The sequence below is a fragment of the Lathyrus oleraceus genome, chromosome 2 (genome assembly GCF_024323335.1).
Source record: "Lathyrus oleraceus cultivar Zhongwan6 chromosome 2, CAAS_Psat_ZW6_1.0, whole genome shotgun sequence".
NCBI lineage: Eukaryota > Viridiplantae > Streptophyta > Magnoliopsida > Fabales > Fabaceae > Lathyrus > Lathyrus oleraceus.
In genome coordinates, this window is record NC_066580.1 from 299,266,400 (window position 1) to 299,279,580 (window position 13,181).

General features: G+C 35.5%; 2 protein-coding genes across 7 annotated transcripts; one reads left to right on the plus strand and one right to left on the minus strand.

Annotated features, from left to right (window-relative positions):
* Positions 1 to 1,760: 1,760 nt before the first annotated feature.
* Positions 1,761 to 7,669, plus strand: LOC127119212 (protein ecdysoneless homolog). The gene is made up of 5 exons (XM_051049399.1): positions 1,761 to 3,278; positions 4,240 to 4,566; positions 5,932 to 6,053; positions 6,593 to 6,756; positions 7,111 to 7,669. The coding sequence occupies exons 1-5, from the start codon at positions 2,170 to 2,172 to the stop codon at positions 7,288 to 7,290; spliced, it is 1,902 nt and encodes a 633-aa protein (XP_050905356.1). The 5' UTR covers positions 1,761 to 2,169; the 3' UTR covers positions 7,291 to 7,669.
* Positions 7,670 to 8,105: 436 nt separating this feature from the next.
* LOC127119211 (protein NETWORKED 2D) lies at positions 8,106 to 12,599 on the minus strand. 6 transcript variants are annotated; one of them, XM_051049396.1, is made up of 3 exons: positions 12,108 to 12,599; positions 9,882 to 11,909; positions 8,106 to 9,599 (listed from the first exon to the last, which is right to left on the minus strand). In XM_051049396.1, the coding sequence occupies exons 1-3, from the start codon at positions 12,199 to 12,201 to the stop codon at positions 8,344 to 8,346; spliced, it is 3,378 nt and encodes a 1,125-aa protein (XP_050905353.1). In that variant the 5' UTR covers positions 12,202 to 12,599; the 3' UTR covers positions 8,106 to 8,343. The 6 variants fall into 6 exon arrangements, with proteins under 6 accessions (XP_050905353.1, XP_050905355.1, XP_050905354.1 ...); XM_051049398.1 differs by having other exon boundaries at positions 10,164 to 11,909; positions 12,108 to 12,591; XM_051049397.1 differs by having other exon boundaries at positions 8,106 to 9,740; positions 10,164 to 11,909; positions 12,108 to 12,591.
* Positions 12,600 to 13,181: the final 582 nt, after the last annotated feature.

Here is a 13,181-nt window from a genome sequence, read left to right on the forward strand (position 1 = left end):
AAACTTTTTTATTCACTTTGCAACTTCAAAATACTGTGAATCCAATGTTACGAATGCTCTATTCACTTCATTACAAAAATAAGGGTTACTCCCTCTATTTATAGATTTAGGTTAACTTGGACCTCAAGGCAAAACTCAAAACTATAAAAGCTCAAAATATCTAACACTATTAAAATAGGTATAAGTCGAAATCCTGGGTGAAGCAACATGCTTCGACACTTCGACACACTAACACAACTCAACACACTAGGTGGTTCAACACTTCCTTACTCTGTCGAGCAACCTGCTTCGACACAAGGAATTACAATTCAACACATTGTAAATTATTTCCCCTGTCTAAAATTATAAGTCACTTTACAATTCCAATGCAACATTAATAACTTTTTCCCAACATACACTCATTTATTACTATTTCTTATTCCAATTCTTTAAATTTCTCATTCGTCTATAATAAATGAATGACAATATTGTTAAGTCACGCATAATTTGTCTTTCCCATACAACAAATCATTATATTTTTTAATTTTCGTAAAAGGTGCAAAACGTCTTATAATTTGGGACGGAGGGAGTACAACTTTGAAATATATTAAAATACTTTTCTACTTAGTATCAGGACCTCTCAATTTTGCTGGTTTTGCTTCTATTTAAATCTTAGCCATCATCATTGTAGTTTATTTTGTATTTTTCTCTGTCTTAATCACACATCCTTTGAAGTTCAAAAACACTGTTCATCGGGAAGCATTGTTCACCTTGAATATTGTTCATCCTGCAATCACTTTTTATTCCGAAAGTGATGTTCATATTGCGATCATTATTCATTCTAAAGGTATTGCTCATCCCGGAAAGTATTGTTCATTCTGACAACAATCTTCACGTATCAGTTCTGGTTATTCAATTTTTAAAAAAGAGTTCCATTAGAAAAGGGAAAAAGTGGAACAAAATTTGAATGTCTCTTTACTACTATTTTTTGAGATTTTTGTTTGCTTCTTGTTGTTTTCTAAAGAAGGCACTTTTGCAATTGAAATATGTCATTTATGATTTGTGTCTTTAATATATTGTGGATAATGATTCTAAAAGTGTTTGGATCATTATTGTGGTGTCACTAATTATATTATATGATATTTAATTCTCAATATTTCTTTAAGAGTATTTTTTCTTCTATGAAGTATATTAATATTACGGATAGTTCTCATACTCGAGTTGATGATTGTGGAGACATTGATATACGTCTTATTTTATCACAAAATAAGAATAATGATATATAAGACTTGTCTTATATTAGAATTACAACCCAAAATTAACCACACAACTCAATTTAGATTTTTATTATTAATAAAAAATTAGTAATCCAAATAACCCAAAAAACATTAGTCAAACATGATTATAATTTATTCATATATATATATTATATATATTATATATATAATATATATATATATATATATTATATAATATATATATATATATATATATATATATATATTTATCAAATTTTTTGCGCAGTTACTATGGACTACTATAATTGATATTGATTTTCTTTTGTTTTCATCGATTACATATTTTCCTATTATTTATTTTTTATGTTAATTTTTCTCATTTTTGGTTGAATGCAAAGAATCTACGTATTAGGGATCTTGTTCAACCAATTTTTGAAATTGGACGATTTTTACATAAGAGATGAAGATAATTAACTATAGATACTGATCGCCTATTGAATTCCATTTCAGAATTATGCATCTTACAGTAAATACAAACCGCTCCTACTGTCCACGGTACATCAGAATCAATTTTATGATTGCGAGCTTATGAACCAGGAAGTCATTGACTATTTAAACCGGTTCGAACCCGTTTTCACTCTCAAACCGTTTTTTACGAAAAATGGTTCGGTTTAGCATGCACACTTACTTTTTAGGTTTCGTTGCTCCTAAAACTTAAAAGATACACACCACGATCGTAGTTTCTGCTGTTGCCGACTCTAACGGGTACCCGCCGCACACCCAGTCTTCACTCAACTGCAGTCTACTCTGCTAAAGTTCCGTCGCAGGAATACACGAAGGACGGTGAATTTTGGTATTAATTTTTTGAAATTCATTTTACTCTATTGCAGCAGGGATAATCTCCCAAAAGAAAAAGAAGTTCAGCGAAGAAGTTGTAATATTTAGCATAGTAATGGAGTTTCCTCCTTCCTCCACCGCCATGCCATCACACGACACCGTTTTCTACGCCATATACCCCGATTACCCCACCGCCACCACCACTCTCCAATCCCTCCACCTCCAAATCCTACAATCCATCTCCCCCTTCACCACCGACTACATCTGGCAACACCAGCCCTTCAACCTCTCTCTCTCCGTTTCGCCAAACCCTACCTGTCAGTGCCCTTCCTCCTCGAACCTCCCTCACCTCCACGGCCACCTTCGCTACGGAGACAATCTCGACGATGAATGGTTTGCCGTCTTCCTCCTCTTCCACATCTCCACCCACTTCCCTTCCCTTTCCATCCGCATCTGGGACTCCGACGGAGAGTTTCTTCTCATCGAAGCCGCCTTCCATCTTCCTCGTTGGGTTAACCCTGAAACCTCCGACAACCGTATATTTCTCCGTAACGGCCATGTCCACATCATCCCTCGTAACAGTCTCCCTTCCCCCTCCCTAAGGGATTCACTCAACTTCCTATCAACCTCTGAGTCCAAGTCGCGAGTCTCTGAACCTGTTCAGACCGCTATTATGAGCCGGATTAAGGATTACCCGGCCCAGGCCAGGAAAAACATGCATAGTGTTAGGGCCAGGGTTCCTGTGTCAGTTGCAAAGGTTCTTAAGCATGAGCCATGCTTGATTTCGTTGGCAGTGGAAGGATTCTACGACAGGGACATTGATGCAATGAAATTTGCAGCGAAGTTGGAGAAATTCTTGGAGAAAGGGAGAGGGGAAGAGTTGGTTTGTGTTTCTGTGAAGATGTCGAGGGCTATGTATGCACAGCTTGTTCAACAAACTTTTAGGGCTCCGAAGGTTTATCCGGAGCTCCCGAGTCGAGACCGCAGGGAGGAGTTTGCAGAGGCAGAGTTGGGGTTGAAGATTACTTGTGGGATGGAAATGATGTATCAGCAACGGAAGCGTGATGGGATTGAAGGGAAGGGTTCTACTTGGGAAGCATTTATGCAGAGTTTGGGGAAAAGTGGTTACTTTCAAGGGCTGCTTCCGGGTTCTAGTGAGTATCATAGGTTGATGCAAAATGCTCAAGAGTATTATACAAACACTTCTCTACACTCCAAAGCCAGGTTAGTAAGCTGATCTTTCTTCACTCACATCATGATTTACCATATATATTGACTCTTTTGTACCGGATAGAATATAAAATATAGAACTGATAGATACTAGTGAAACTCCTTGGATTTACTGTTAGTCTTATTGTTGAAGATACCCATTGTGTTTGGAATTGGAAGATAAACATTGATTCTAATCAAGTCTTGCTTTTAAGTTGGACTATCTTTATGATATTATTTGTTTTTAGCTCACAAGTTTACTTGGTTTTTATTATTTTATCCTTGCTAAGGTGAGAAATATTATTTGGTTAAAATGACTTGATAAGAAATTCGGTTAGAATGAACATTGTGCTAAGTTTACTTTTCTATGTTATTATTTCGTTTGAATGGGGCATTAGGGAATATTCTACTTGGGTTGTAATAGAGTCTGTTGTTTGATTTTAGGTCTCGGGTTTATAGTGGATGTCCATTCTAACCGAAATTCCTAATATTGGGACTGGGGTGATACAAGTAGAAGTATTTGGACGAGGCTGTCATATGATCTGTGGCTCCTCAATCCAAAGGAAAATAGAAAGTAATTAGAGACATTAAACCCTAATGAATTGGAAGCATATCTGAATACGCCGAAGTACAAATACCCATTTGTTTCCCAAGCTAGGAAAGCCGTTATTCTTTCAGTCTCTTCTTGGTTAAGGCTATTTAATCCAAAATTGCTTGAAGATCATGCTTTGCACTCAGTAGCATCCTTAATCTATGAACACGTAGTGATTACAAACAATGATGATAAATGAGCAAATGCAATTTAGAAGGGATCAATTTAGCTAGCAATATTTCTTAAGATTATTTGAACTAATCTGCTTGCTAAACATTGAAACTAAGATATTCGGGAAAGTGGAGTATTAAGATGTTTTAATTTCCAACAGTGGACTTTTGTTATTTTATCATTGCTATCTGCTAAGTTAAAATTTTGTTGCAGTGATTTGATGAGTGCTCCTGTTAGACGAATAGATGAAATTCTTGCTTTACCTTATTCAGTGGACGAATTTAAAGATCAGGAGGTTCCTCCATCTGATGCTGATTATTGGCTTTACAACGGAGAGGAAGAGTTAAATTCTGCTCTTAACGAAAGACAAAAGGAGATGGAACTTTTTGACTTAAAACACAAAAATAAAGGGAAAGGAAAAAAGGGTCAAAATAATGGTTCAAATACTGCTGAGTTTAATCCTGGTGATGTGGCAAAACTTATGCGAGCATTTGTTGACAAGGTGTCAAGTTTTGAGGGCGCTGAAGCTCCGGAAGACAGGTCAGTTTCACTGCATACATGTTCATTCAAGTATTACATATTTGATATGCATGCTTCCAAGTTCCAACGATTATCATATAGGAATATTTTCTGCGAGAGAATTTAGGCCATGAAAATGTTTGTTTTCCCCATAATGTTTGGCCATTAGTATGCATTAAGTTCCACACATTAATAAAGATCCAAGTCGTTAATTCTAACCTTTTGGTTAATACTGAGATTTGGACAAATCAACTTGTCCTGTTTAGGTGAGATTAAATTTCAGATTATATAGGCTTATCTACTGCAGTAACCAGTAAGTATTAACGAAGTATTGTGCCAAATAAATTACTCATGAAGTATTTTTATCCTGCATGAATGAGCTTATTAATTAAAAAATTTCTGTTCCAAAAAGCTGTTTTGAACTTTCATAACCTAAAATTCAGAACTTAAAAAACATGTTTCTGTGAAAGCTAAAAGCATTATAGGTGGTATCTATCTTTATAATAACTCCTGACCAAATTAACCTTGTCGTATTGTTGAAATTCTTTTCCTTAATTAGCATTTCTCAAAGGGCCTATTCAAAAGTTATATAGCTTAATTCAGACTGTACTTATATAACACCACCACTTATTTAACAAGTTCTACTATATAATACGATAATTAGAACACATCTAAGCGTTTTTTAACACAAACTGAATTGCTTATGGTAAAGTAGGTAGTGATATCTTGTTTTAAATAACTTGTTCCATTTGTTATATGATAATATTCATAAGTTGTACAACGGTTATTCCTATTACTAATTAATTTGTGCTATTTGAGTCACAAACTCAATATTATACACATATGGGTGATACTTTGTTTTCTGTTATACCGTCCATTGCCTAAGCATACATGCTAAGAAGCATGCTAGCAAGGATGAGAGTGGAACCACAATGAGCAAGAACTGGATTACTGTTAATTTTATATAACAGGATGTCTGAGTGACTAGGATTATGGATTATTAAAATAATAGAATGTGTGAGTGGAGAGATGCTAAGGGAATCTATCATGTGGTTGAGCTGGTTAAATATATGGGACTGGGGAAGTCTAAGAGAAAGGGGTATTAAGGGTTCTGTTGGTAGGCACATTGCAGCCCTCAAAATGTTGCTTATTAAGTCTTTTTTATGTCTTTTCTATTATGTTCGTCATTTCCTTGTAGTGAGTTACTGGGCATCTTCCATTTTTCATCCAACAAGAGTGGGATTAAGTTTTTTTTAATCGCAAATTCAATAAAGTCTTAGTTTTCTATCCAAACTAAATTACAGTTTTTTTTAACATTACCTTTTTGGTTTTACTAGTATATTACTTAATTATGATGATATCTATTTATCTTGAACACTTGTGAAGAAATAAGGAGGTGGACTTTGATGCGGATCAATTTTTCAAAGAGATGGAATCAGTAATGAATTGTCCAGGTGAAGCTGCTAACAGTAATATTGAAGAAGGATCATCATCTGACCTGGACTTTGGTAAGATTTTCATGTTTATGTATACTTCGTACTCTTCAATAGTTATATGGAAACTTTTTATCTAATGATTGTGAATTATGAAATTTTACTTAAATAGATCATCTCTCATTTGCTTTACGTTTAACTTGTCTTTGTTTCTGCCACTGGATTATTGGTAAAAGAGTTGTGTTACAAAACATTAAATTATCACATTTATGTTTTTGTGATGTGCCATTCATGCATGCACACTTGGGTTCACATCTCACCAATTTGATCTTCCATTTGGTTTAAAGTTGGGCATTGGTTATCTCCTCAAGTTTGTTATTGAGCAATGCAACATAGACCAGTAAAATTTCTTAGTTGTTTGTGACACTGAGCTGTATGAAATATGCTAACCAAAGTAACAGTATCTGGGTTTTAGTATGCATAGAACTGTAGGACTAGTGAATTAGTTGATTACTGGAATTCAATCAAATAAATGGTTATGTGATCAGTATTGTGTTTTCCTTGCATATTAGTATTTCTTTTGGGCTCTGACATTTTTATTGATGATTATATAGATGATTCTGACGAGAATGATGGGGTTGAATCTGCTGAGGAAAATGATGATGAAGAGGATACCTTCATACAGGTTTATTCTAATGCTATGGATGAACAACTAAAGCCAACAACCCTTCCGAAAACTTTTGTTGGTGTTGATAAACTAATTCCAAAGAAGGATGAGGTATTTTGTTTGGGCTTGCACCAGTAATGAATGCTCTAATTCTAAATGTTAATGTTTATGGATGGTCAAATGACATCAAATATTCAAACCAAACAAGGTCAATTGAAAGGGAAAAAAATAAGTGGTTTGTCTCATAAATATGCAAAGATATTCCATTTTAGCCATTTGTTTTAACATGAATTCTCTATCTGCCTATTGTTACTACATTTCCTCATTTTATCATTGTGCGATAATTAAGTAATAAGATTATGGGGAAAAGGTGTGCGCACCTGCGGGGTAGTCCAGTTTCTATTTATTTTGGCAAACTTTGATCAGTGCTGTTATGTGACATTCGTTTAAAATTTTTTTTTTCAGGGAACATCACATGCCGCAGAAAATATGGATGAGGACTTTTCTCCTATAGACGTGGATGTAAATTTAGTACAAAGCCTTCTTGATTCATTTTCTTCCCAACAAGGGCTTCCTGGTCCTGCATCGAATTTGCTTGGCCTCCTGGGGGTGAAGTTCCCACAAGATACTAAGAAAGGAAAGTGAGGCTATGTTACTAGAATTTTTGCCGTGGTTTCTAAAGTTAATATATTCTCAAACGAGGTAGTCTCCATGTAAAGAGATTTTGCGTAACCTGTTAGCCAGAATCTTTTTTCTCCGGAAGGTAGTCACCTAGTTGGCAGGGAGCATATGAGAATGACTAATCTCGAGAATTGCACAAGGTGTTGGTGCTCGATTTGTTAAGAACAGTGTTATTTCCTTACCTTGTTTGATGGAAAAACAAGGGAACCAATATACATATAGTAAGTTATTTGGCTGTATTACAAGTGGCAAGAGAGGCCCAGTAAATTAGGAAATAGGATAACCTTATATTTCTAGTACATGTGAATCAGAAGAAATGGAAATTATTTTCATTATTACACAATTTGGGTTATTGGTAGTTTCCAAATGAATTTAACCCTACTGAAGGGAATATCTTCCAGGTACTGCTAGTGTTTACCTGCAAGATCATTATATCTAGGCTTAATTTTATACTAGGTTTCAGCATGGTTGACAGAATATTAATGAGATTGATTTGTAAATAACCATGCAACCTTAAATGAGTGAATTTTGGTTTTGGTCTCTAAAATCTGTAACTATTGTCTCAAGTGAGGTTGCGTAACTACGTATGTATTTTATGAAATGACATGTGGGTCTATCGTAAATATTTTCCTTAACCCCTAAAATGAAAGTTGTTTATATACTCTTAATTGAACACTACAATCACTGAATGTGATTTCATATTTTAGAGGAATGAAAATTAAGTAAAAGTTAAGAGCTTAATCAAATTTCAGCCGTTTTACAAGGATGACAAATAGTAATTTCAAAGAGGAAAATGGGAATACTTGGATATATCTTGAAAAAGAGAGCTCAAAACACTTGAGTAAACCAAAAAGTGCATTTTGCCATGCTTCCTGCTTACAGTTATGGACAAAAAAAAATTGGGAAAATGAATCTCTTCCTTTAGAGTCAAAAGACGTTCTCAATCAATATCTAATGAAACTGATGAATGATCAAAGAAACAAAATAGAAAGCTAGCAAAATATATTACACATTACTCTAATTCTTAGCAGACTTGAACTTCCTATTCATTCCAGGGGACATGCAGGAGAAAATGGATTGTTTCTTTGGTTTCACGCCAAAGATAAATGATCTGAGAGGAACCCTAGCTCGAGATTCTGACTGACTTAGTTGTCCACTTTCTTCTCTCTTTGAAGCTGATAACCCAAATTGCTCATTCAACTTCACGAGTGCCTTTTCGACTTCAAGTTGAAGTGATGTTACCATATCTAAACCTGCTTGAAGTTCATCAGCAACCCTATTGTTTTCCTGTTTCATGTTCAAAACCTCACCTTGGAACTTGGCTGCTTCATAGCTCGTAAACCTGAAATCTTCATCTTCAGCACTGGCTTTCAATGCATTTGTTATCTCCTCTTGGATGACACACAGAGACGAGAATCTACACTGTAATTCTGTTTTCAGCAATGCGCTTTTCTCCATCCAGACTGTTATATCAGTTTGAATCTCTGTCAGGTGTTTATAAATCGGCCGCGCATCTGATTTTAGACTATGCTTTAAGCTGCCACTACCTTCTGAAGGCTTTATTTTTTTCTCAAGTTTTGATACCTCGGTTTGCAAATCATTGATAGTGGTTTCAAACCTTTGTATCTCAGCATAAGTTGTACTGAACTTTAACCAGAAAGTTAAGTTCTCCTCTAGAACTTCATCTATATTAGACCGGAACTTCTCTTCAATAGCGCATGTAGATTCAGGTAGATCAATTTTTAGAAGTTTCTCAATGTCATGTTCTTCTTGTGGTAGAATTGAAGTTGAGTCAGTCATGTCCTCATTTCCCTCCATTGTTATCTGCAAAAGACTGAGTTTCCGATGTAAAATTCTTATTTCTTGATCTTTCAAAGAATTAGATGTCTTCAACTCATGCAACTGAGATTTCAAACAATAATCCAAGTGGTTGTCTTGATTTTTGTTCTCTATTTCGGCGAGCTTCTTCTTCACAACCTTGTAACTCCGAAGAGTATTAGTGTACTCAGTTAGAAGAGTTTTTTCTCTATCTTGCATTCCATTCAAAAACATTTGTCTCCAATCAGGTTCATCATCTGCTGCTGTTGTATGCTCTTTATGATCATCTCCAAGAGTCTTTGTCTTAGTTGAACCTGTCTCAGCATTATTTTCTTGCATTTTATCAAAACTCTCTGAAGAATGATTTTCAGCTGTTGTACTTGTACTCATAGCTACTGTATCTTTTCCATGCTCTTTCTGATCAACTCCAAGAGTATTCTCTGTCGTGGTTGAACCTTTCTCAGCATCATTTTCTTGCAGTTTATCAAAACTCTCTGAAGAATGATTTTCAGCTGTTGTACTTGTACTCGTAGCTACTGTATCTTTTCCATGCTCTTTCTGATCAACTCCAAGAGTATTCTCTGTCGTGGTTGAACCTTTCTCAGCATCATTTTCTTGCAGTTTATCAAAACTCTCTGAAGAATGATTTTCAGCTGTTGTACTTGTACTCGTAGCTACTGTATCTTTTCCATGCTCTTTCTGATCAACTCCAAGAGTATTCTCTGTCGTGGTTGAACCTTTCTCAGCATCATTTTCTTGCAGTTTATCAAAACTCTCTGAAGAATGATTTTCAGCTGTTGTACTTGTACTCATAGCTACTGTATCTTTTCCATGCTCTTTCTGATCAACTCCAAGAGTATTCTCTGTCGTGGTTGAACCTTTCTCAGCATCATTTTCTTGCAGTTTCTCAAAACTCTCCGAAGAATGATTTTCAGCTGTTGTACTTGTACTCATAGCTACTGTATCTTTTCCATGCTCTTTCTGGTCAACTCCAAGAGTATTCTCTGTCGTGGTTGAACCTTTCTCAGCATCATTTTCTTGCAGTTTCTCAAAACTCTCCGAAGAACAATTTTCCGTATTTGTAATTGTACTCATGGCTACTGTTTCTTTTTGATTATTATCTCCAGGATTAAGAGCCTTCTCTTGTTCTTTTAACTCTTTTGGAGGTCTGTTTTCCACTGAGGCCGCTCCTTCCGTTTCTAAGGTATCTTGTGGTGAATCAGTTACCTTGATCTTGTTATCTGATGCTACTTTTTCTTTTACATCATTGGCAATCTTAAGCTCCTCATCTGTATTTACTGCATCTTTTAACAAATCGGTATGTTCCTTTTCCGACTTCTTTACTTCATTCTGTAAGACATTGTCTTCTTCGTTCAATGGAACTTTCGCTTCAGGTTCATGTTTTGATTCGTTTTGGTCCGATGAGTTCTTTTGCATCTGTGCTGAATCTCCTACCTTAACCTCCTCACTTGGCTGCAAACTTTGGACTTCCACTGAGAGGCTATCGATATTAGAATGTGCTTCAGTGAAATGACTCTTGAGATCGCTATTCTGATCTTCAACAGTATGGTTTAGATCTTGAACCGCAAGCATCTTCTGTTCCATGTCTCTCAGTTGTTCGTTCAGTTTATTTTCATCTTTGATCAAACTTTCCTTATCGTCTTCCAGAGTTCGAACCTGGCCTTGAAGTTCATCCGTTTCTGTTTTCAATCTATTTACTAGAGCAGTCTGAGATGAAACTGAAGTTTCCAAGCTAATCACTTTGTTCACAAGCTCATCAATCTTCTCCGCCATTTCTGTCGCAGCCAGAGACGAATGGGAGCTAGCTTCAAAGTGCACCTTAACAGTTTCCTGTAATGACTGCAAATCATGTATCTGTTGCGTCAATTCCCCCTCTTCTTTTTCCAAGTCCTTTCTCTCGGCTACGCTTCTTCCATCTCTTTTGACCCTCAGCTCTTTCGATTCGCTCTGATCATATTGAAACTCATTCATGAGAGAGGCTAATTTCGCCTTAACATCATTTATTCTTTCGGATTCGACTTTGGTTTCATCAACTGATTTTTCCTGTTTCACTTCCAACTGTTCTAATGTCTCTTGGCATGACTTAAGAGCAGCTTCAGCCATCAATCGGCGCGCTTCATCGTCCTCAATAACAATACCTTCTCCGATTTCATCTTGCAGAACAGAAACTTTATCTTGTAATTCCTTGATCTTCTCTCCCGTTTCCCAGTACCTCGCGATTGCATTATCATACGAGCTTTTCACAAACTCCTTCACAGTTTGTAGAGATAAAATCTGTTTCTGCAGCTTGTCAACCTCCTCAAGCGCGTCCTTTCTGCTTAATCCAGATTTAGGAACTTTAGAAGCAACCGACAGCGCCGTAGTCTTTTTCGGATTAAGTTTCTTCGTGGCCGCCGTCGCTGCTGTTACCACGCTTTTCAAATCTCTAAGAGGAGGCTTTGGAACATTTGCTTTAGACACTTCCGTCTGCATTTTTTTCGGAGTCCTAGGCGATGCACTTTCCTCTTCTTCATCCATAAACGGAACTCGATCCGGAAAAACAGAAGCAATGGCGTTATTAGCATTCTGCAACTCCGTCGATATGTGATCATATCGTTCCGCTAAAGCTCGGTAAGCCTTGTATGTTTCTTCAATAAAACTTATCAGCTCCGGTCTCTTTTTGTAATACATTTCTGCTCTCTTTGCAAATGAGTCTCCATCTTCCTCTACGAGTTTTATAGCATGCTGTACCTTTTCCTCCATATCTGCATTTTAGATATAAAACAATTAAACCTATTCACTATATCTATATCTATATATCGATATATATCTAATTCCTTAAACCTCTTCAGTCATAATATATTGAAACTGATAATCATAAGCATATACTAAATTTGATTGTACAACGTTAAAACCAAAGTATGAAGATGCAATTTTATAATTAGAAGAAAAAGAGAATGAACCTTGAAGGTTTTGCTCCATCCATTTTGATTGTTTTGTTCTGATGTGACTAGCCCACCACCATGAATATGCATTGCTTGCTGCTCTCTGCAACATTTTTTCTTTGTTATGGTTGTTTTTTTTCTTGGTCTTTGATGATATTGAGATCTTATGATGTTATAACTATAACGTGTGAGAATCAAAAACATGCAAAGCGTGTTTCTTTTTTACTCTATCTATGGAAAGATAATGAAGAGAAGACATGGAATCCATGATGCAAAGGACCATGAGAAGAAAATATAAAAAATATGAAGAATTTTAAAGAGAAAAAAGAAAAAAAGATTTTCAATGAAACATCGTGAAAGACATCGAGAAAGAGAGAGAGAGAAAAAACGTGTAAAAGATGCTGTTGTGCTAATTATGAGATCATGGAGGGGAGCAAAGTTCGCATGAATTTTATGTGCAAAAATATTTCCTCTAGAAAAAAGCGTGACAGTGCAAATAATAAAGTTAGGATTTAATTTATATTCACTTTTAATATAACTTTTTTAAGCTTAGAAAAATATAACAACAAAAAAAGTTTGGTTGCATGACATTGACATGTGTTGTTCCAGCTTTGTCAGTTCACCTTCCTCTTTTGCTTTTTAAGATCTTAATATCCTTTGAGTTAATTAAGGTGTATTATTAAGGAAATCAATCTTTATAATAATATGCTTACACTCAACCTACATAAGTTTTTTGATTTAGAGTTGTTTTTGTGTGTTCTTTAAGCATCTATCTACCCTAAATTTCATTGCACAATAAAAGTAGTCTAAGAGCCTGTAATGTGATGTGAGGGGGTGGTGGCCGACTTTTGTCGTAGAAAGTTGACAGCTTTTGTAGAAATGATTTTACTAAAGTTTGAGAGGTGGAGTCCTATATAGGACAACGTGTATCGTCTGTATTTGAACTCTCGACGTTACCTATGTTATAGTGTTCCTTGTAGATTTTGAATGAATGTATCTAATTCATATATTAATTATTTTATTAATTAAAAAATAAAATTTCTTTTATAATAATACTAGAGAGTATAAAAAAAATTATTTTTTAGTTCATTA

Coding starts and splice junctions, on each gene's coding strand:
- LOC127119211 (XM_051049393.1), bottom strand. CDS start 12,201: ATGTTGCAGAGAGCAGCAAGCAATGCATATTCATGGTGGTGGGCTAGT. Junction 11,910..12,107: donor GATGGAGCAAAACCTTCAAG/GTTCATTCTCTT, acceptor TCTAAAATGCAG/ATATGGAGGAAAAGGTACAG.
- LOC127119212 (XM_051049399.1), top strand. CDS start 2,170: ATGGAGTTTCCTCCTTCCTCCACCGCCATGCCATCACACGACACCGTT. Junction 3,279..4,239: donor TCTCTACACTCCAAAGCCAG/GTTAGTAAGCTG, acceptor ATTTTGTTGCAG/TGATTTGATGAGTGCTCCTG. Junction 6,054..6,592: donor ATCATCTGACCTGGACTTTG/GTAAGATTTTCA, acceptor ATGATTATATAG/ATGATTCTGACGAGAATGAT.